The 23054-nt window shown below is 36.6% G+C and overlaps 1 protein-coding gene across 1 annotated transcript in view; it reads left to right on the top strand.

Annotated features, from left to right (window-relative positions):
• Positions 1-23054, top strand: part of APAF1 (apoptotic peptidase activating factor 1) — a gene marked incomplete at both ends in the record, with an annotated part of 29614 nt that overhangs the window by 6000 nt on the left and 560 nt on the right. The window contains 19 exons of the mRNA XM_084279290.1: positions 321-559; positions 1074-1241; positions 2062-2193; positions 4354-4467; positions 5046-5224; positions 7075-7201; positions 9242-9367; positions 9935-10066; positions 11936-12061; positions 13262-13423; positions 13668-13796; positions 14594-14719; positions 15551-15670; positions 17480-17605; positions 17945-18070; positions 19657-19776; positions 20103-20228; positions 20945-21070; positions 22436-22582. Coding sequence (XP_084135416.1) covers positions 321-559; positions 1074-1241; positions 2062-2193; positions 4354-4467; positions 5046-5224; positions 7075-7201; positions 9242-9367; positions 9935-10066; positions 11936-12061; positions 13262-13423; positions 13668-13796; positions 14594-14719; positions 15551-15670; positions 17480-17605; positions 17945-18070; positions 19657-19776; positions 20103-20228; positions 20945-21070; positions 22436-22582 — 2651 coding nt within the window. The remainder of the gene's footprint in view (positions 1-320; positions 560-1073; positions 1242-2061; positions 2194-4353; positions 4468-5045; positions 5225-7074; positions 7202-9241; positions 9368-9934; positions 10067-11935; positions 12062-13261; positions 13424-13667; positions 13797-14593; positions 14720-15550; positions 15671-17479; positions 17606-17944; positions 18071-19656; positions 19777-20102; positions 20229-20944; positions 21071-22435; positions 22583-23054) is intronic.

Raw genomic sequence — 23054 nt, 5'->3', positions numbered from 1 at the left:
CACATTTTGTTTTTTTGGGGCTTTTGTTTGTTTGGTGGTTGTTGGGTGGGTTGGTTGGTTTGGGTTTTAAGCTAAATAGAAGTGTCTCACATCAATTTTGGAGTAGTTTTCTTCAGCATGTCTCCCTACTGCACCCCCATTACACTTAAATTTGGTGAATTTGCAGTTGTCTACATAGATTACGTGTTTTGTCTGTTTGCTGCACTTCAAGAATTTAGTCAGTGTATTGGGAAAATTACCTAATTTATCAGCCACTTGACTAAACTAGTGGATTGTGTTCCTTGAAGACTTCTTAAGATTAATTTAATCTTTTCCTTCAGGTTCTCCCCTTGTGATATCCTTGATAGGTGCATTGTTACGAGACTTCCCTAGTCGTTGGGAATACTATCTCAGACAGCTGCAGAATAAGCAATTTAAAAGAATAAGAAAATCATCATCTTATGATTATGAAGCCCTTGATGAAGCAATGTCCATAAGTGTTGAACAACTGAATGACAATTATAAAGACTACTATAAAGATCTCTCTATCCTGCCAAAAGATGTTAGAGTGCCTACTAAGGTAATAACAGCAATGCATAAATCTCATCATTTTTAGTGAGATACAAGTGATAACTTTAAAGAATTAATAAAATTTACAATTGTCGTGTTTAACGTATGTTGTAAGTAACTTGATAGTAGTTGCTAGGTTGGGTAGGTCAGGTCTATTATTATATGACTTTTACTGTCAGTAGTGAGACTACAAATTTGTAACTCAATATGTTTAATTAGATTGTAACTGAGCTCTCTGAAGGTTTAAAAACTATTAAATGAAATTTGTCTCCTTTAAGAAAAAGATCTGGTCAAAAGATAAATTGGCACAAGTACACAAAAGATGGGATAACTTGTATCATCTGTGCTACATGGGTTGGTATGGAAGAATTGATAAATGGTAAAAAATCAGTAAATTGTAACATGTCTGTATCTGTTAGCATGTGTTTTGTTGTCAGTTAATTGATAGCATTTGATGACATTCATAAAAGTCATACTACCCCTTAGTTCTGATTCTTTTCTGTCTTAATGTGCTTTTTTATAAGGTTCTCTGTATTCTTTGGGATATGGAAACGGAAGAGGTTGAAGATATACTACAGGAATTTGTTAACAAATCGCTGCTGTTCTGTGACCGTAACGGGAAGTCATTCCACTATTATTTACATGATCTTCAACTTGACTTTCTTACAGAGAAGAATCGCAACCAGCTTCAGGTAGGGTGTTGATTCATCTACTTTAAACCTTACTCTCCAAAGCTGGGTGTTCTTCAGAAAATGTTCATGCATTAAACAGTATTCAGAGTAGCATTGTAGAATAGGTGCACAATGCAGTTTAATGCTTGATAATTATAAACTTTTCCACTTGAAAGGAGGGATTTCACTATGGTTCTATATATATATGGAGCTAAGAAAATAAACTGAGAGAAGGCTTTATATCTCATATTTCCCTGTCAAAGACTGTACCAGTGGGAGGTTAAATGTTCCACTGATGATTCCAAAGGCATCAAGCCACTACCAGAATAGGAAGCTGCTTCTTTAATGCAGAGAAGTGCTTTTTTACCCTTTTCAATTTCAGGCAATACTTGCAGGGAGAAGACTCGTAAGGTGGGTCCAATAAATTTATTATTTCTGAAGGACAGGGCAGAAAGTGTAGATATGAAGAAAAGGCAAGTTGTTAGAATTGCTTTAGATCTACTTACCTAAGGGTCTTCATTTGTTGGTGACCCACATGTAGTGTGAAGATTGATTTGATAGGTGTTGTCAGCCTAAGAAGGAAGGTTAACAGCTTGCTTTTTCAGGCTTTTACTTTACAGAAAATGTTTTTGGAGAAGTTTTAAGCAATAAATTAGGTTAAGTGTATGGTTTTGGAAGCTAGGCTTTTCTTATTTCATTTGTTGACATATTCTGATGGTGAAATAATACTATACCTCAGGACTATATATGATACAATATTAGTAACAGAATTCTTCCATACTGAAACCAGTCCACACCTCGGTATAGTATTACTGAAAATGTGTTTTGATTCACTTTGCAGGAGCTACATAAGAACATAGTAAATCAGTACAAGAAGCATTACAAACTTAATACTCCTGTTCCATCTCAAGAGGATTGCATGTACTGGTATAATTTTCTAGCATATCACATGGCTGGTGCCAACATGCAGCAGGTGAGTTCTGACCAGTGTCCTCTGTTAACCTTCTTGACCCACCCTCCTCTCCAGGCTTTTTCCCACTTGAACCTGTCTTCTCTCAGGGTTTTGTAAACACTCTGGCACACAGTCCTTCAGGGATTCCACTGGTAATCTCTGTCTCTTATGGAAATTACTATATTCCTACCCATTGTCTTGCCTTTTCAACCAGCTCTTGAGAATATTTCTTCTTTTGTATCATAATTACTTATGTCTTCCTGTTGAAGAAGAAGAAATCTTCTCTAAACTTTTTTTTGAAAACCCAGGCTTGCTTTACTGTATGATAACACAAGTAAATTGATTTCTTCTGAGCATTTTATTGGATTAATTACTCTTTTCTACTGAAATCTTGTCAGATTATTTTTCCTCTTATGTCATACTGTATGAAAGTTCATTCTCTGTATTACCAGATTTTAACAACTAGATAGACCTTGGGCTGCTGGGTCCCCTGAGTCAGAGGACCACAAGCGTGGGAACAATGATTTTCCATTTGTGGACACTAAAATTGTAAGGCATCAGCTGAATGTTCCCAAGTCTGTGGGGCCTGATGGGATTTGTCCCAGAGTACTGAAGGAGCTATTGGATGTTACAGCAGGACCCCTCTTGATCATCTACCAAAGGTTTTGGTGTGCAGGGAGGTCCCTGCTGACTGGGAGCCCATCAGTGTTATTCTAGGCTACAAAAAAGGTGTGAGGGAAGACTGGGAACTACAGACCTGTTAGTCTAACCTCAGTTTTTGGAAAATTTATGGAGAAGATTATGCCAGGTACTAGTGGAAAGTATTTCAAGAATAATGTGATGATCTGGCACAGTCAACATGGGTTCAAAAAGGGAAGGTCCCTCTTAATTTGATATGCAATGAGAAGATCACCCATCTAGTGGATGGAGGCAAGGCAGTGAGTGTAGTTATTCTGGATTTTAGCAAGGGCTTTGATATTGTCCAGAAAAATGTGGTGAGGGACAGGTTGTCCTACTGTGACATGAGCAGCTATATGGTGTGCTGGGTAAGGAACTGGCTGAAGGGCAGATCTCAAAGGGTTGTTGTAATGTTGGGCCTGTATTTGGCTGGTGACAGGTCACTAGTGGTGTTCCTCATGGTTCAATTCTAGGGCCAGTTCCATTCAATACGTTTATCAACCATCTGGATGCATGAGTTGAAGGCACCATTAGCTGCTATGAAACTGGGAGGTGTTGTTGAGACTCTTGAGGAACAAGAGGCCTTGCAGAGGGATCCAGATAAATTGGAGCATTTGTCTATGATTAATGGGATGAAATTTAATGCTGAGTAATGTTAGGCACATATATAAGCTGGGAGAGGAGTGGCTGGAGGGCAGCCCTGCAGAAAGGCATCTGGGATGCTGGTCAGCAGCAGGCTCAGTGTGCTTGGGCTTGTGTAGTTAGGAGAAAAGGAGGCTAAAGGGCAACCTCATTCCTCTCTACAGCTTCCTGAGAAAGAGAATTGGAGAAGGAGGTGCTGAGATCTTTTTCCTGGACCCAGTAGTAGGATGTGTGTGAATGGCTTAAAGCTGAGGAGGTTTAGACTGGACATTTCTTTATGCAAAGGATGGTCAAATCCTGGAACAGGCTTCCTAGAGAGGTGGTCAGTGCCCCAAGCCGGTCAGTATTTGAGGCATTTGGACAATGCCCTTAACATGCTTTAGCTTTTGACGAGACAGTTGGACTAGATCCCTTCCAACTGAAATATTCTATTTTAATAATTCTATTGCTGTTTCTGATTGTCTTTTAAATACCCTTCTCATTTTTAAATTAAATGCAACTACAACACGTTTTTTTGCTTTTGTTCCCACTCAACCTTATTATTAGAATGATCTTTGCTAAACTGGACTAGGAGAAGCTATTTTAGAGTTGGATCGATCTTAAATCAGGTCTTGAGTGCTGCAGACGTCAAGATTTCCTTCTTACCCGCGTTCCTTCCCTGACTAGTTGCATTGAAGAGCAAACCTTTGCATTGAAATAACAAGCAGACCCAGAATTTTCATACCTGATTAAGTAAGGTGCAGGGAACAGGAAATGACCTAGATTTTTAACTGGGGACAATTGTACCTGGACTTTTCTCTTTCCCTTTAAGCAGGTTGTTGTGTAACTTGCTCTCCAAACTTTATTTTGTATTTCTTGTAGGAGCTTCGTGATCTTATGTTTTCTCTAGATTGGATTAAAGCTAAAACAGAATTGGTAGGGCCTGCTCATCTGATTCATGAATACGTAGAATACAGTTCAGTCCTGGATCAAAAGGTATGATACTTAAAGGTAAATGATCAGTCTGCTCCAAATACATTTTTCAGTGTTTAATTACATTTTATTGGGCGTATGTATATACGGGGGAGATGTATAGAAAACTTAAAAAAATGAAACATAACTTACTGCTGGTTTTAAACTTTAGCTTAGAGGAGAGAACAATGAAAACTTAGTTTTGAGTTTTAGTTGTAGCTTCAGTGTGTACCCAAGTAGTTGACTTAGTAACTAAGGCAAACAACAGTAAATAATGGTGGGTACATGGTACTCTGCTTTTGAGGCGTAGAATTTTGTTGGCCACATGGAATTGTCTTTCTGATAGTTCACAATGACTGCTTATTGAGTAAAACACTTTTGCCAATATCTTTTATTTTAAAAAATAAGGATAATGTATTTTCTCCAGTAGGATAATGAAATCCTTCAGTCTAGCATATGTACTTGCTAATAGAACTAAATAGAAAAATAGAGCCAAGTGTTTATCTAAGAATATTTACTTTTTAGAAAATTTTAAAAGCAAAAGGTGCTTACAGAAGTAGTCCACTTTCTATGCTATCAAATCTTATCTGCTCTGTACATAGGATAGCACAGTACGTGAGAACTTCCAGGAATTTCTGTCTTTAAATGGGCACCTTCTGGGACGGCAACCATTCCCTGACATCATACAGCTGGGTCTTTGCCAGCCAGAGACATCCGAGGTGTACCAGCAAGCCAAGCTGAATGCTCAAAGAGAAACAGGAGCCTTTTATTTGGAGTGGATGTAAGTAGCTGCAGATGACCTGCTGATAATCTGGTCCCCTGATTGGAGAACAAAATTCAGTGTACAACCAAATACAACGTATGGCAAATATAAAGACCTTTTTAGGAACTGACATGTTTTTTTCTGGGCAAAGCAAGTGAAATAATTTTCAAGAATGGGTGGTCTGGATATATAGGACTACAAATCGCTGATAATTACATAGAAAATAAGTAGAGCAATATATTTACTTCTGTACTCAGTGGTTGTTACTTTTGAATGACTATAAAATGATAAAAATAAGATACTTTGAAACTTCTCTAAATACTTACATTTATTTATTTTTTTGAAAAATAATTGTAGTGCAAGTATTGGTTATGTTACAGTATGTTTTTAGGTTTTCTCATAAAATGTATGCTTGAAATAGGAGACCATTTGTGTTAACTTGCAACGTTTTTGAAAGTAGCAAGATGGGAAATACTAAGAAGCTTTGTAATCTCTACCCTGTCTTGAAATTTCTCCTATTTAAAGATTTTTTTTTTGCTGTTTTCATATTGTTGGCAGTTGATTAAGGAAAAAGTATACGTGTCTAAACATTGTTTGAGCACAGTCCAATAGTCATCTGACCATGTAACTGTTGTCTGTGTTAGATTCTTCTGTTTGATGTTTCTGTTCTGGTAGCTGCAGTACTTAGTGGTTACAAACCAGACTGACTCTATGGTAGGTAATTATCATAATAATCACACAGGTTGATCCAGGCATACATGAATTCAAGTCTTCAGCTTTGAATCTTGAATTCTAACAAAAACACTTGGAAGTGGTAAAATTCAAAAGAGTCTATCTCCAGGGTACTTCAGGGTTTTCACCTTGGATGTGGGAGACGCATGCTAAAGAACATGACTGAAATCAAAACCACAGAGACTGATGTTTCTGTCTTCCTTCCGAAGGGAAGGTTCTAAAATCATGTGTAGGATATTTAGGTGAATATTCTGCTTTCTTGACCAGGAATTTTAACTGTGTTAAAATATGAAAAAAAACCACAACAAAATTATGTTGTCTTAGATAAGTCAGTATTTTGCAGTGAAAAATTTCATTCAATTTCATTCTGAAGTGCAGCTACTTTGAGATGTTTTATTTAAATTGTAAGCCTGAAGATTGAAAATGTTAATTATAAAAACTTGAAGTACATTGATTCATTTTGATTCTAGAAAAAAAATCTTATAACAATCTATTCATCACCAACAGTCAACTTATTACAGTGACAGCGTTCTGTATTAAGATCTGGTTAAACAGAATTATGATTGCTACTAATTGTTACAGTGAGGGAGGAGTCATCTAAATTGTTAGATTCTGTACTTAATCTCTAATTGAAATGTAGTAGTAGTCATAGATTTTATTTAAATATCTAGTGATAAGAAATGAGTCACTGCTGTGAAAATTAAGTAAATGTAATAGGATCTAAATAAATGTACAAATGTTTTTGAATAACCCTGAAAAGGATCCTGTAGGAGAATAAGAATTCTCAGCGGGAAAAACTTGGATATAGTACATATTGGGTCATAAAAACATTATTAGGGAAGGCTGTGTCTTGCAGTGCAACATGAAGTAGCACATTAATTTCTTGTACACATATTACCTTTCTTGATCTCTAAGCTGTAACTGTTGGAGGGCAATAAAACCTGGGAGTGAATGTTGGAATTTGTGTTCCTTTACGCCGAAGGAACAAAGGACTGAGAGGTAAGGTGTAGTGGGTTTGTTATCAAGCTCGTTGCTCAAGATGTGTGAAAAAGCGTTCTCGTTCTGTAGAGGATTTTGGATAATAAAAAGGCTCTAGGGAATCTTGCTCATCTAAACCCAACTGTCTTACCCCGTAGGAATAAAAAATCCTTGAAGAACCTCTACCGCCTGGTTGTTCGCCCACACAGAGATGCAGTTTACCACGCCTGCTTTTCCAAGGACAGGCAGAGAATAGCATCCTGTGGAGCTGATAAAACACTTCAGGTAAGATCCCTACACGTGAGTGCAGAGATACACAGAGTGCTGTTTTACTAACACTCGTTAACAGCCCTGCCGCTTTTCTTTTGCGCTCACGTGGAGGTCTTAGGGATCTAGAACATGCAGGAGACAAATGGGTGAGATGGATGTATTATTGTATAAATGTCAAATTGCATGTTTAGAATAGTAAATTCTGTCTTCTAGTCTGGAAGCTCAATGGTGTGGTTTCAGGGCTTGTACACTCCGCGGTGCGATACTTGAAGGTGAGACGTCTTTTAATGATACAGAGAAGCTCACAGTCGAAGTAATGCACCCCAGTGTGATTAATATTTGCTTGTAACAATGTTATTTCCAGTCAAAGTAGACCTGAGAAACAGGCAGATGTTTTAGTAACAGCTTTACTATTTTTATGGGATAGTGACAGACACTATGTTAGTTTGGTGCTTAATTAGTAAATTGCCTTATGCAAAAGAAATAAACCAGGGGAGAAAAATGAACCCCTGAAGTCCAGGATAGTATTAGGTTGGAAACAGGCCCCGATGGTTTAGGAAGTGGATTGGGAGACAGAGAAGAAAGTGACTAATACAAATTTGCCAGCAGTCTGCCTGGAGGGGAGCCAGCCAGCTCTCAAGAAAACTAGCAGTCAGCCAGCCAGTAACCTGGTAAAGTATCCTATTCCAGACAGCCAAAGGTAAGGGTGAAGAATGACTTTTCTGCAAGCCTTTGGTATTGTTTTGGATGCTTGATAACTTGAGCACTCAAGTAATAATATCAGTGGTGCTTAATTGCTGTTCATTTGGCTACTTAATGTGTTGTTACTGTGGTTTTATTTATTTTATTTGCTGGCTTCTACTATACTGCGATCATGGCATCCACTGAAGGAGATACCTGGTGGATGTAATCATTTTGTGCTGTGCTGAAGTTACTGTGCTGGCATTCTGTACTTAATGGCCTGACTGCAGATTGCTTACTTTTTTCTTCATTTTCTACCCAAAAAAGTAACATCTGTGGATTGTGATTGCATTTAAACTAAAGCTTTGTTGAAGAATTACTAGAAATATTAGCAGTAATCATTATTTTCACTGTTTAACTTTGAACTTCCTAATGCTTTTTCTAATAGTGGCCTAAGCTTTCCAGTTTTCACAGCCACTTCTGACCGTTTCTGTAAAATAAAAAAATAATGATTGTTAGATTAAGAGCGGACATAGTGCAGAATTTACTGTAAATGTAGATTTTTCCGTTACTTCAGTATTTCTGTTCTTATTTGAGCACATGCCAACCACTTTATTGCCATGGCTATTCCTATTCAATTAAAAGAGTAAAGTAAGAAATGGGGACTTCATAATTGTAGTATCTTGAACACTGCTGTAAAGAACACCTTGTGATTTGTTTTAATAATTAAGAATATGTAAGCTAAGGAAGAAAGGAATTTCTCCCTCCCCATACCTGAATTTTGGGAAATTGATTACTATGTGACACTTTTCCCCAGTTGTTCTTTTGCTGCCTAGAGATAGCTCAAGACTGAGACTTGGGTCGTCCTGTATGACTTTTCACTACTACTTTTTTCATGGTTGCTCACCAAATAATGATTTACTGTTGAAATTCTTACTTTCCACAGAGGGATGTGGATACATACAAGGATGCTTGTATGTATAAAAAACACTGGAATTTTTAGTTTTAAGAATAGTTTAGATTTTGTTAATGGATAATATTTTGAAGTTAATATTTAAAATTACTGAGAAAGTGGGCTTGAAGAGCGAGGTAGAAAAAGTCATTAATGGAACACATTTGCATACAGAAATCTTTTCTTTTTTTTAAATCAGTTTTTGCTGTTTCCTCTGGCAATTTCTATCATCCTTTCAAAACTGAAGCTCGAATCAAATATTTTCATAGCTATTATGCTAGTTTCCCTGAAATTATAAATGCTTTCAATAGTAAACCTTTTATGAAGATCTGTGTATAGAGAGCTGTTTGAGAATAAACAGACTTGTATTTGTGTTTTCAAATTCTATGTGAGTTCTGAGATTTTATTGTTTATTGTTTTAGGTGTTTAAAGCAGAAAGTGGAGAGAGACTCCTGGAGATAAGTGCCCACGATGATGAAATCCTTTGTTGCGCTTTCTCTGCTGATGGTGAATTTGTAGCAACTTGTTCAGCTGATAAAAAAGTGAAGGTAAGGGAATGGAGATCAGGCAATTTTTATTTTCTAATTAATAATTCTGATTTCAGTCTTGACCAACTCACAGCAGATTCTTAAGACGGGATTTTTTTTAAACTGTCTTAAATCTTATATGGATAACTTACAACTTAAGCAAACAGAAGAGCTCTGCTTGTTACATAGCATAAAAGACATTTAATCTTAACATCATACTTACAGAATTACCACTTATTTTACTTGTGTTATCAGGTGATTCTTAAGTAGAACATAATGTGTGTCTAATTCTATCCATAACATGAATGTAAACATTTTTTTTTCTGTTGCATGTGAATTATTTGGAATTTTTAATTTCTCAGTATTGTAGCAAAACCTTGGTGAAATTCCAGTCCTTATCAGAATGTAATCTGAATTGTGATCTTGCCTCTCATAAAATCTTGTTTCTAAATATAAATATATATGCTCTATCTTTAAAACATTTTTGCTTTTTTAGGGCTTTATTTGCATTTCAGCATAGTTTACAGATTTTTTTTTAAATTCTTTAAATATATTTAAAAGTCTTTTTTACCCTTCTATTCTGTCTAGATCTGGAACTCAAGAACAGGCCAGTGTAGGTGTGTATATGAAGAACACTCAGAGCAGGTCAATTGCTGCCAGTTCAATAACAGAAGTGGTCAGTATCTTTTAGCCACCTGCTCAAATGACACATTCATCAAAGTAAGTGGAAAACATTGAGATCATTCTCATGCTTCTTACCCTAATAGGATAATTGTTGATGTATAAATATATTTAAACAGCATAAATAATGTGTTATGTCTTGGTTTGTTTTATTTTAATGAGCCTGGTAGAAGAGAGATGGCAGCAGATTTAAGAGTACTGACTACAGCTCTGTAATCAGATTTCAACAAGACAGAGCAGAAGGAGCATTTATGCTCAGCAGAGGGGAATGGGCAAGTCCTCTATAGGTAGGGCATGAAGGTGAGGGCTTTGGGGAGGCTTTTGGAGGGTTAGATGGGAACAGGAGCATATAGGAGTGAAATACCTGCTTAAAAAAACAGCCTAAGAAAAAGGAAGGTGGAAATTTAGGATTGGAAACATTAGTAATGTAAAATACCTGGTGCTGGGGAGGGGAAAACCATTGTGAAAGTGTAGCAGGTATGCTTTTATATTCAGTTTGGGCGTAGTAAACAAATGAAGGTGAAAGACAACAAAGTATCAGTAATCAAAGCAAGGAGCTTGTCAGGATAACCACTTGGCACTGTTCAGACTGGGAGGCAAGGTACCTGTGCACAGAAAGAGCAAAAACTGGGCAACTAAGTATGTGTCTGAAGGACAAAGGAAGGCAGAATAGTCAAGTAAGATCCAAACTGTGTCAAGTAAGAGTGCAATTTCACAGTAGAACTAAGCAAATCATAGTTAAATGGCACTGCAGATGATGGTCCTACTGCCCTGTCTGTATATTTTTGCCTTTGTTGTAGTGCATGTGATGAGCTTATTCTTCAGAGGTACGGCTTAAGGAGGCAACTCAGCAAAAATCTGTTGTGTGGGATTAGTTTTCTGTTTGTTTAGGTCCCTGTAGTGACTCAATTGCCCAGTTTCAGTGCAAGGGAACCTCTGGGGTGACATTGTTAGTCGGGGGGGCAACTGTCTCTTCTAGCTGGTGTTTTATCTGTAATATGAAGTCTCATACACAGAGAGCTTGTGTTTGTGTAAACTGGAGGTAACACACAGTTCCAGACTGATGTCAAGGTGGAAAATGGAGGCTTTTGTGCTGACTGCCTGAGTATCTCAGGACATGTGTTCTCTGTCTGATACTGACTTGGAAGAGGTATATTTAGAAGGCTCTTGTTTAAAATGACCATTTTTATACTGTATATGGGGTTGAGATTTTGACAGTTTGACACTTTGAGTAATGAGTAACAGAACTGAAGTATGCATAATAATCACAAGGGCTGAGTTTTGTTTCAGAGAACACCATACACAGGGCTATTCTTTTAAGCTCTTGAACACTCAACTGCATGGGTTGGTTTTTTTTGTTTAGTATATAGGAGAAAGGAAGTGTGGGCTATAGGCTTCGAGAACTGTGTGAGAGTGGTGGGGATGAGGACCCCTGAAAAACCACGTTGAATGTTCTTTTAATTTTGTTAGCCTGGACTTTGGCAAGGATGATATTCAGACTGTCCAAGACTGAGAGATTACATTCTTGTTACTGTATGTAAGCTATGCAATTCTGAACTTCAAAGTTGACAGGGAAGAAGGCCAAGAGAAGCTTCTTCCTCAATCTGAAGAAACTTTCAGTAACTTTGTGCTGTTCAAGGGCCTTGTCTGCACTGTGCAGATAAATTAGCTAGTTCTATGTAATTCTGATGTTAGATTTCATGCAAGTTAGCAGATGGGAGGTAAGTTGTGGTGTAGTCTGAGGCATAGCATTAAGTCCCTGAGCATGTGGGTAAAACTAAGAAAAAAGAAAAAAAAAAAATAATTGAGGTTTTGGTTGCCAGTGCATGATTTTGAGAACATCTTGAACAATCTGTCTTTGAATAACTCATGAATATGATGGTATTTATATGTTTATTTCTCATGCAGCTTTGGGATTTGAATGAAAAGTATTGTAGAAATACGATGATGGGTCATGTAAATTCTATCAATCACTGTAGATTTTCACCAAATGATGAATATATTGCCAGCTGCTCAACAGATGGAACAGTAAAGGTACATGGTGTATTTTTAAATCAGCCATTTGTTTTGATGATGAATATTTTTTTGTTTGTTTTATAAAATGAAAAATATGTATAAGAAAGTTTTGTGACTGTGTGGTCAGCTTCCATGAATTAAATCCTGAAACATTTGATCATTGATCCCATTTTTAAGGCAAGTTTTTAAAAGAGCTTGTCCAGCTCTGTGGAAAAAAATTATGTGCCTGTTGTAAATAATTTCTAGCTAGCCTCAGTTTGAATCCTTTACTTTTCACCATCTTTCACCATCTTTAAAAATTTTTCCCCCTCTGATGATATCTTGGGGTGTGATGACTGCAACTAGTTTTTAAGAAGGAAAATGAATACATTTTTAGATTAATTGAAAGTTCTGTCATCTCTGAAAATGAATCATCAGTAGACATAAAAGTTAAAAGTAGTTTCTATGTGCCATTTTGGTGTATGCACTGGAAGAGAATTGAGAGGTTTATGTTTTGTTATTCCTCAGAATGTAAGTATTCTTTTTATTGCCTTTGGTTGCAACAGAACTATACTATTTCAGAACTGTAGTTCTTAGAACACTTCCTTTCTGTAGAGTTGCTAACTCAGAAAAGAGCAAGCACTGCAGCTGGTATTCAGAAGGATAATTGTTGTGGAAGGAACAGAAATTTTCAGTGGGTTTTTAGCAGGTACCTCAATGAAATTAGGGTGCAAAGTTAGATGTGTACCAGATTCTCATGGTGAGTCAAGTTTTAATAGAGTTGCAGAGGAGATAGTATTTTTGTCTTTATTCATCCTGGCTGTGTTTAAAAAAAGGGTAGATGAGGTACTTAGGGATATGGTTTAGCATAGGACAGGTACAGTTGGACTCAATGATCTTCAAGGTCTTTTGCAACCTTGTGATTCTGTGTGATTATGTGAAGAGCCGGTGTTGTAGCTGGGAAGGTATGAGGGAAAAACCCACAAAGAGGGTTCTGCTATAGTGTAATTATCTTTGTTTTGTGGTGTTTTAATTTCTTTTTTCTCTTTTCTTTTGGTCTAAGCTGTTTGAGCTTGGGAATATTATAATGGTATTTCTTGGTCAGGGAAAGCAGCAAGAGCTTTTTTTGTAATCCAACCTCCCTTCTTTCCTACAAGTGATTGGGAGTTCTCTCTCCCCTGTTGTATTCTGTACCTACAACAGTGGAAAGAGATTTTCCGTATTTCCTTTCTGTTGCAGCTTTGGGAAACACGCTCAGCAAACGAACTGAAAAGTATTGAGATAAAAGATTTCTTCACAAATGCAGACGAGCAACCAGATGATGTGGAGGTTTTAGTAAAATGTTGCTCTTGGTCCAGAAATGGTGACATGATTTTGGTGGTAGCCAAAAATAAGCTTTTGGTAAGTACCTCACTTCAGTAGTTTTCTTGACATAGTATAGAATCACGGAATGGTTTGGGTTTGAAGGGACCTTAAAGATCACCTAGTTAAAAATTCTAGGTCACTTTTTGATACAGCCTAGAAGGTGTTTCAGATAAACAGTGAATAGTTTCAAGAATGTACACTTTTGAGCCTATAAACTATTTGTCTATAATGAAGCCATCCTACCTATTACATGCTAACTATTGTAATTATGTGTTCACAGCTTTTTGATGTCAAATCATGTGATTTGTTAACACAAGTCATTGTAAGTCATCACAGTACAATCCAATACTGCGACTTTTGTCCTGGTGATGATTTAGTAGCAGTTGCTTTATCTCACTGTTCTGTTGAGGTAAGTGATTGTCTTTGCTAAAGCATAACAGGAAAGGCTACTTGTAATATGAAATCTTGGGTTTGTTTTCATAGTTTCTTGTATGCAGAGGTAAAACAAAGGTAGTTATTTTGTCTAGCTTTTAATGTGCTTCCTTCTTTGTAGCCTTCATTTCCTTCTGAAATGTAAAATATCAATTGGGAAATAGTTTTAAAGTTTGTTTGTTCATTTTGGACAACAGAATGCACATTGATATAAAAGGTCTAGGCTGCCAAATTTGTTTTTAGTTACTGTTGTCCCTCTTGGGAGTATAGGCCTTCCCTTTGCTTGACTCAGAACAAAACCCTGTTCACTTGCATATGCCACTATTGAATGTGGCAACTCACTCAAAAGGAAGAAAACAGCTACAATGACTTTGGGACTTGCCCAGCTAGAGTAGTAAGCCTGTACAAGTGCCAGTTTTGGGGTGGGTGGTTGTTGGTGGTGGTTGTTGTTCAGAGTATTTTGGTTTTGCAATCTACGTGGTCAGTTGAACCTGTATTTTAGTTTTTGTGAGACTGTGACTGATCTTTTTTTAACTTTCTTCTCATTTTTTCCCCCTCATCTTTTAAAATTACAGCAGTCAAAGAGGCTGCTGATTCAATTTCTCTGACCATCGAAATGTGATAAGCAGGCTCAGTTCTTGTTACATCTGATTTCAGAATGAGAAGTAAGAAAATACTAGAAGAAATAGTAATTAAGTGTAGTACTGGCTTTGCACTGTTCCCTGTGTAAATACAATCTAAATCCATTCGAGTTCTTTTATGGTTTTTTTGTAGTTATGGAATATTAAATCTTTATCAAAAGTAGCGTATTGCCGGGGACACATGAGCTGGGTTCACTGTGTGGCATTTTCACCAGATGGATCTTTGTTTCTGACATCATCTGATGATCAGACAATACGTGTAAGATCACATCTTTCTTTGCTTTAAAATGTGAATCTATAAATAATATGATTATTAAATTAAGGAATTGTTTCTTATAATTAAATTACACTATATGTAAAGTTTACATGTTGGAGATACTAAGCAACTATGTGTGTTTATAGCCAACATAAATTTAAATATTTGTTCTTAAAATTAATTATTTAGACATTAAAATGAGCTGGCTTTTTAAACTTTATTTACTAAATTTATTAAATATCTGTGTGTGTGTTTTTTTGATTTTTTTTGTTTAAGTCCAGTGGCCATTCAAGAGATATTGTAACCTTCTGTTTTGTTTTAGTTCTTACCTGAATCAGGAATTATGAAGTCTTTCGAGGATCCTGGCAGACATGATACTACTTTAATTTAGATATATTTGCATGTTAATATTAAGGATAGATTTCTATAATTGTAATGCTTCATTAAACCCTGTGAAAGTAGTATATTTTACCAAAGTAAACTTTCCTAGGACTTACAGTCTTAGAATTTTCAAAGTAGTTGAAGTACAGCAATCTGTACTTTGTATTTTTTTTAATTGGATTTTAATGCTACTCTTTGGATTAAAAATTGTGGCCTTCATGGCTATGGCTGAACACAGGGGAGTCTGCTAGTCAGCCTGGAAAAAATTAGTTCTGTTTCATCTGTTTTAATCACTACAGTAATTGCACATCCTCCCCATTAAATGAAAATATCAGAAGCATAACTTTCACTTATTAAAAAAAATAAGTATTACTTGCAAGTTTATAAGGCTTTGGTTTACAGGTATTTTTGCTCAACAAGTTTTATATCTTAAACTAATGAAATCTTCAACAGATTTGGGAAACAAAGAAGGTGTGCAAGTCATCTGATGCTGTGCTGAAAAGTGAACTAGATGTTGTATTTCACAATGGCGAAGTGATGATTTTAGCAATCTACAATCAGAAGCATTTACAAGTAAGCTGTGTTTCTCAGTATGGTAGAACACTTGAATATTATCTGCAAATCTCAATAGGAAAGGTGGGAAGCACTGAACTGCTTGTTCATGGCTTTCAACAGTTGAATCTGTAGCAGAGGACTCTTCTGTATAACATTTTATACATTCTGTATAACATATAACATTTTATATCTAGAAACCCTGCCTATTTTAGTAAGCAAAAATGATGTTGAAACTGAAGCTGGATGCAGAGGAACAAGATTATTTTTACAACTTGGGAGGCTGTGGGCCCTCCAAATGGCTTGGGTGCACACAGTAATGTGTGCAGCATGTATAGGCCAGCGTTACACAGCACATGTATGTAAAGCACAGGAACTGTGGTGCAATAGCTAAACCGATCAGCACAAATTCAGGGGATTGAAAGGTGTGAGCCTAAGTCTGCCTGTAGCCTTAGGAGAGCGTGGGGACTTTAATGTCCTAAGGAAACTGTTAATGGTGGGTATGCTGTTATTACTGTGGACACCCCCCCGCCCCCCAAGTAGCCTGTACCCCAACATCCACAATACATTTTTCCATTCCATGGTAGCAAATGTATGCACATCCCTTTTTTGTTTAGTGAAAAGAGAGTCGTGATTCTCTAATACATCAAATAAAGTCAGTTGATAGGATTTTATTTGAACTTCATCCAGGTTATGCTTCTACTTGACTGTAACTGTTTGAAAGCAGAAACACTTTCTCATTTGTTGCAAAATGCTGCTTATGCAAATGAGTTGTGCATTAACCCCCACAATGGGCAATGCCATCTCTTCTGGCCGTGAGGCAGCTATTTCGGGTGCAACACCTGTGGGCATAAACCTTTGCTCTGGATTGTGAAAGCAGTGAATACTTACTGCTGGATGTATAGGTGGGTGCTATAGTAGATTCCACTGCCCTGCACTTATGATCTGCCCTGTTTTTCTTGTAACTCTACTTGAATTGTTTCCTAGAGAAAGATGGCACTTACATTTTTTTCTGCCCTAAATACTATATTCTGATATCCCAAAGAGGTGCAGTCATGAGAGAAGGTTCCAGTGTAGAAAGAAATAGATTTTTCTCTTGCACAAGAATGAAATTAATTGAAAAGAAATTGCAGTGAAGCATGTGTACAGTAATTTAATGATGTATCTCTGTTATTGTATCTCTAAAAGTAGTGTTTCTTGCAACCGTGATGTTTTGTACTTTGTAATTTGTAACTTCTCAGAATTGGGGTCCTAATCACCTTTTGATGTGCACTGTGTTAGTTTTTAAATGCTTCACACTTGCAGATTTCTAAATTCAAAGTTTGTTTGTAAAATCATTTTATTCTGAAGATTTCCTCTCCCTGCAGTGCCCTCACCCCCTGCCTGGAGAATTCAGTTGAGGTTAATACAGAGTTGCAATGTGTATTATGTGAGCTAATAAGTTTAAAGTCCCAGTTAGAGGATGGCTTAAAATGTTCTATGCTCCATTTAACATGAGTTGTAAAACCTCAGGGGTAAGGTAAACTTGAGCATGGAGCTCATTTTATGGCTTTTGAAATTTGGACATAGCATTTTGAGTTACTGTTTTTGTAGGCAGACAAACCTTAAAAAGCCTGAGATGTGTTTCCTTCTGCAAACTTGTCCTGTTCAGGAAGCATTCTATGGAGATAGTTACACTGACCATAAAAGCAATTGGTTTATGAAGCAAATAATCCTTGTAATTCAAAGTTTTAAACTGGTTTACTCTTTTCTTTAATGTTCATAGATCTGTACTGTAATTTATTTAAATTTAAATTGGGAAATTTAATAACTTAACTTCCTGTCTTCCAGCTCATCAGTGGAAATACAGACAGTGTTATCATGCAGACAGCAGCTCAAGAATCCCCAATTTCCTGCTGTTGCTTAAGTGAAGATCTTAAATTTGCAGCTTTTGGACAGGAGAGTGGAACAATAAAGGTATTAAACTCTAAATTTGATTTTTAAAAATAGTAGGAAAACACATTTTTTTTAAATGTGACTGTACATTAACATAATTCAACATTATACTTTAAAATACTTTAAAATTTTTCATTTGTGAATGGTACCTAAATGACAGCAATTTAAAGGTAGTGTTAATAAGGTAACTCTGAATTTCTTTTTACCAAGGAGTAAGCCAGTATGAATTCTCGATTGTTCCAATCCATGGACTGAAAATCATGTATTTATAATCTCCTGTTATTTAAAAAGGAAATTGCATGTTCTTTTCTTCCTTTCCCTCAAGTATGTAAAATATTCATTGCATTCTTCATTGTAAAGGTGTTACAGCTGTTGGATGGGAAAGTCCTGAAGTCCCAGGAGGCCTACAGGACATCCGTGCAGCATTGTCGATTTACACCTGATTGTCAGACTCTCATCGCAAGTGCTCATGACTCAGTTATACAGGTTTGGAAGAAATTGAAAGAACATTGTCATAACTTCCTTATAATTTATTTAAAAAGATCTTTTATACTACAGCTAATGTAAACTCAGTAAATGACTATTCTGTATTTCTTCATCTTGGGACAAAGGACTGTAGAACTGTAGCCTCTATTTATACCTTTTGTGATAACAAATATTACACAATTTCTGGTTTTAATGCTGTGGCTGCTAGAAAGGCACCAAGTCCTTTGAGATGGCTGAGAGGGACATCAATTTTTCAAACAAGATAACAGTTCTAATTGCCTAAGTGAAGGTTTTGGGGGTGTGACCTGGAACTGGCTATATATGATAGGTCTGTCATTGGGCTTCCTTATGCCATCTAAAGGAATGAGGTAAAAAGACCTGTCTCTGAGCAGGCTGGTGTGTCCATCTAGTCCAGTACAGTGCTGAATACAGCTGCTAGCTTGAAATAGAATTGCTGCAGCAGTGTAGTCTCAAATGACCTCTTGTCTCTCAGCAAGATAGGTTGGCTCTGGAGAAGTGTTCTGGCATGTGTGTGTTAGCATCTCAGCTCACCGCAGCGATGCGCTTTTGAAGTGAATGTCCTGGTCTTTTACTTGTGCTTTGGTTTGTGCTGCAGACCAGTTGCAGGCGTGTTGACAGGATTCTCCAACTAAAGCACTGCTCCAGCTTCTGACAACTTCTTAGTCTAGACAATCAAACCTGAGCTGGCTTGCAGTAAAACATCAAAACCTGTGGGAGCACTGTTTCGCTCACCAAATTTGTTCCAGCCTCAGTGTTCTACCTACTTGCTGTTATAGGTATAACCTATGCAGCATCCCACTTCACTGTTTGTCTTGATCTCATGCTAGCTTGAGTGTAGTTAGTTAAGGACTACAGACAGCTCTCCTGTTGACTGGCTTTTGGAGCCTTCCTTCAGGTCTAATGTGGGTAGCTTTTCTTCTGGGTTCTCAGCTCCTTCTAGCGGACAGTGCCCCCAGGATTGGCACTGAGCTGCTCAGCTTTCTGTTCTTTGATGCAGAAAAGGTATTGATTTGGAAACAGTGAAATCATTAAATTAAATTGATGCTTAATAGGATCTGTAAAATAGAATGACACTTCTTCAGTTCTCAGTGATTAGTTGAATTAAAAATAGAAGGGTCATTTTGTTATTTAAAAATGCAAAACAAAATGGCATTTCATTAAGAATACACTTTATAAAAGAAAGTCAGTTTAAGTATAGAAAACATGAGGTCTGCCAGATGATGGAAGTTGGTTTGTTCCTATAATCAGAGGTTTAAAACCCGAAACTTCCAGGGTGCCCAGAAAGTGATTGTTTTGCTTTTTCTTTTTAAATTGCTGGTAAATTTTAAGCATCACATTCACTTTGAAAATCAGATTATGTGCGTATTACAGGGAAGTTTATCATAGTATTCCATCCTCAGTCTTCAGCACCTCTACTATGAGTATCTTCAATATCTAAACTTTTAATTAGTGGCCACCTCCATAAAAACTTATTAGTATTTTTATGACTTAAAAATCAATCAGTTAATTCTTTATATGTTTGCCATTATTTTTTTTTTAAAACGTATTCCATCTTTTATGATTAGGTCTGGAATTGGCAGTTGAATGAATGTATTTTTTTAAGAGGGCACAATGAAGCAATCAAGGATTTCAGACTTTTGGAAAACTCAAAACTTCTTTCTTGGTCATTTGATGGAACCGTTAAGGTAAAGAAAAGGTTATGAATTGACAAATCACATAAAATACGTTTTAGTGTAACATCTGATATTTCTTGCACTTTGTGTGGACACATGTTTTGTTGACTTGATCCTAAAGTGCAAGCTGACTTTTAAGATATATTTTGCATTTTCTATTTCCAGTAAGATTTATACTCTTGTATTTTAGCTATACCAGTAAGTATAGCAAAATGTTGGGCTTATTAAAACCATGTAGCTGAGTTTAATCTTCTGTATATTGTTGTGCAAGATGCAGGTTTTTTAAAAACTTTTTCCAGTGTTGCAAAAGTAAAGTCTCTTTCCTGTATATTTGGCAGGTTTGGAATATCACTACTGGAAACACAGAAAAAAATTTTGCATGCCATGGAGGTGCTGTTCTTTCCTGTGCTGTTTCACCTGATGGTAGTAAATTTTCATCTGCTTCTGCTGACAAAACTGCAAAGGTTGGTTACTTTCTGTACAAAGATAAAAATGGTGCCTTATTTGTTCTGAAATGTATGCTATATTTTTTTTTTTTATTAAGTAACTAGTGATTAATTAAGTCACACTAGTATTAAATTTCCTGTACTTGTGAACATGTTTCTAAAGCTGTTAGTCATAATTGAATGTCACCATCCTGGTGACAAACAAAATGCATGTTTAACGCACAGATTTGTGCAGAACACTGTTTAGCTCCTCCTGTTGATTTGTTAATAGCCTGGCATTCTTCATCTGGCAACCTGAGTTAAGAAACACTCCTGAAGCCTCCAGTGACAGTGCTGTCTGTAGTTTCTGGTATTCCTGTTTAGAAGCATGATGCAGAAAGAAATGAACTGTCTATTATTCTGAGGGTGCCCCATTAAATTTTTTTTAAAGCATTAATCCTTTTTCTATGAACAGCTTTAAACTTTCTAAGAAAAGGAATCAGTTTCATTAAAGAATGTATTCCAAGGGAAAAAAAATACACTTGCAGTTGGTTCAGTAATGTGTAATAAATGCATTCTTGTGTGAACCAGGTAATACAAAGAAACCAGACTACACTATAATAGGTACATACAAACACACACATGTATGCATATACACAAAAAATCTTATGTACATTTGAATTTTAAGGTCTTTTTACAAAGAAGTCATAACTGTGTGTTCACTTTTTCACTCTTCTGTAATGTTTTCTGTTTAGATATGGAACTTTGAAAGCTCATCTGTCCTTCATGAGCTGAAAGGTCACGAAGCCTGTGTGCGATGCTGTACTTTCTCTCCTAATAACAAATTGTTGGCCACTGGAGATGACAAAGGAGAAATAAGGGTATTGCTTTCACCTTGCTGTTTGTTTTATCATTTGATTGGCAGTTCACAGGTGATAGAGTTCTCATAGTTAGTGTTTGTCACAGATGAAAGGTGTTTGACGTGGTTACAATTAGTCAGTCCAAATTTTATTAATAGTAGGAGGTAAATTAAAACTTAAAGTTTAGCAATACTTTATGGTTGACTAATTTTAAAGATTTACAAGTGATTCAGTAAAACACAATCAAAAAAGCAGTTTAATTACAGATTCAAAGATGACAAGGCTCACACTATGAGGTATCTTAAAGTGTGTATGTATAAAAGAAATATATATATAAAGCCAGAAAATGTAATACAGATACAGACAGACAAATACTTGTGCTCAGGAATGTATGTCACCCTCATTTGTAAATGGAAATTTTATATGGTTAAATACATATGTAAGTAGAGAAGTGGCTGAAGGAAGCTAGTTTATAGTTAGGATTCCCCTCTTTTGAGTAGAGAGTGAAAACTCTGCAGTGCATTGACATTCCTCATTGGGCAACAAATGAGACTAGAGAAGGCTGGCTTCACCCTGGTGGGTGACTCTTGCAAAGTTTGTCCCTGAGAAGTGTCTCAGCTTGGGGTGAGGTACCTGTCACAGCCTGCTCTCATCCAGGAACGCTCCAAGGGGTCTCAGAATTGCTATTTAGAAGGTCTGAGATACTTGACTTTTGTCAGGTACTTTTCTACTTCAGCCCAGCTGAGATGATGAAATATTTTGGTACTTTCCTCCTGTTGTGAGACTTGGAACCTTTCTGGTACCCCCCTTTTTGGGCCGTGTCTTAAGCACAGGTGTACTGGGTTGTTTGGGGTGATTGATTATCACTATTGCTCCCAAGTAATGAGGGAACAAGAATGCTGTCATTCAAGCATGGATGTACCAGACTGTTCCTGTTACCAAGGAAGCAAGAACCAGGCACATTTAAGGGGTGCCATAACGCTCTGGTGTGCCACTTAGGTATGTGGCCCAGAAAAACGGGGAGAGATTGCACCAAGTACCAAGCAGCTCAAGAGAGGGGGAGTTGTGCCACCTCCATATTCTGCATGTCTAATTCATGAGCATTGTGGTGAATATCAGGGAGTTGAAAAGAGTGGTGTGCCACATGAGACAGTAGTGTGCAACCATGTTGATAGATTTATGTTCCATGAATGCTGAGGAACTGATGTGACATAGTCCTAAGAGGATAATCCATTTTTTTTGATTATTCTGTCACTTCAAGTACAATGCTTATTTACAAAAGTGTTTTTTTCCTCTAGTATAGAAAAACACATTTCAGATCTCCATACTGAGATTTTTCCCCCCCTTTTAAATTTACTTATATATGTAATCTTTTCTCTTCTTCAGATTTGGGACGTTATAACAGGTGCATTACTTCACTTCTGCTCCCCAGCTACTGTAGAGGAAGGAGAACCAACACATGGTGGTTGGGTTACAGACCTCTCATTTTCTCCTGACAGCAAAATGCTTGTGTCATCTGGAGGCTATCTTAAGGTAAGCCTTCAAATATCCTAACATACCTAATTAAATGGCAATACTCTGATAATTCAAAAAGAAAAGGTGAAATAATTCAAAGAAACAAACCTGGAAAGTGTTACTTCAGACAGAACTGTTCCATTTTCGTGACTCTAGCACTTTTCATTTCTTTCCTTCTGAAACCTGAACCCCCCTGAAAAGGTCTATGAAGAATTCAGACTTTAGACTTGGAGTTTGGTTTTGAACTCCATATATGCAATTTTTATTAGTTTCAGAATTTTATGAGCAACATACTTCATTAATATATTTAATAACGAAGATCCCTGACACTTTTCTCTGCCTTAATATCCACTGAGTTTCAGCAGCATTTGTGCTCTTTATAATGAGCAGAAAATTGCTCTGTCAGCCTTTTTTTTTAAAGATATTGAAATTTATTTTTTTTCATAAAGAGAAATTCAGAAGTAATTGCAAGTGGTAATTTTCTGCTTTG

The sequence above is a fragment of the Gallinula chloropus genome (assembly GCF_964237585.1).
Source record: "Gallinula chloropus genome assembly, chromosome: 1".
In the NCBI taxonomy this organism is placed as follows: Eukaryota; Metazoa; Chordata; class Aves; order Gruiformes; family Rallidae; genus Gallinula; species Gallinula chloropus.
This window is presented reverse-complemented; position numbering and strand designations above follow the sequence as displayed.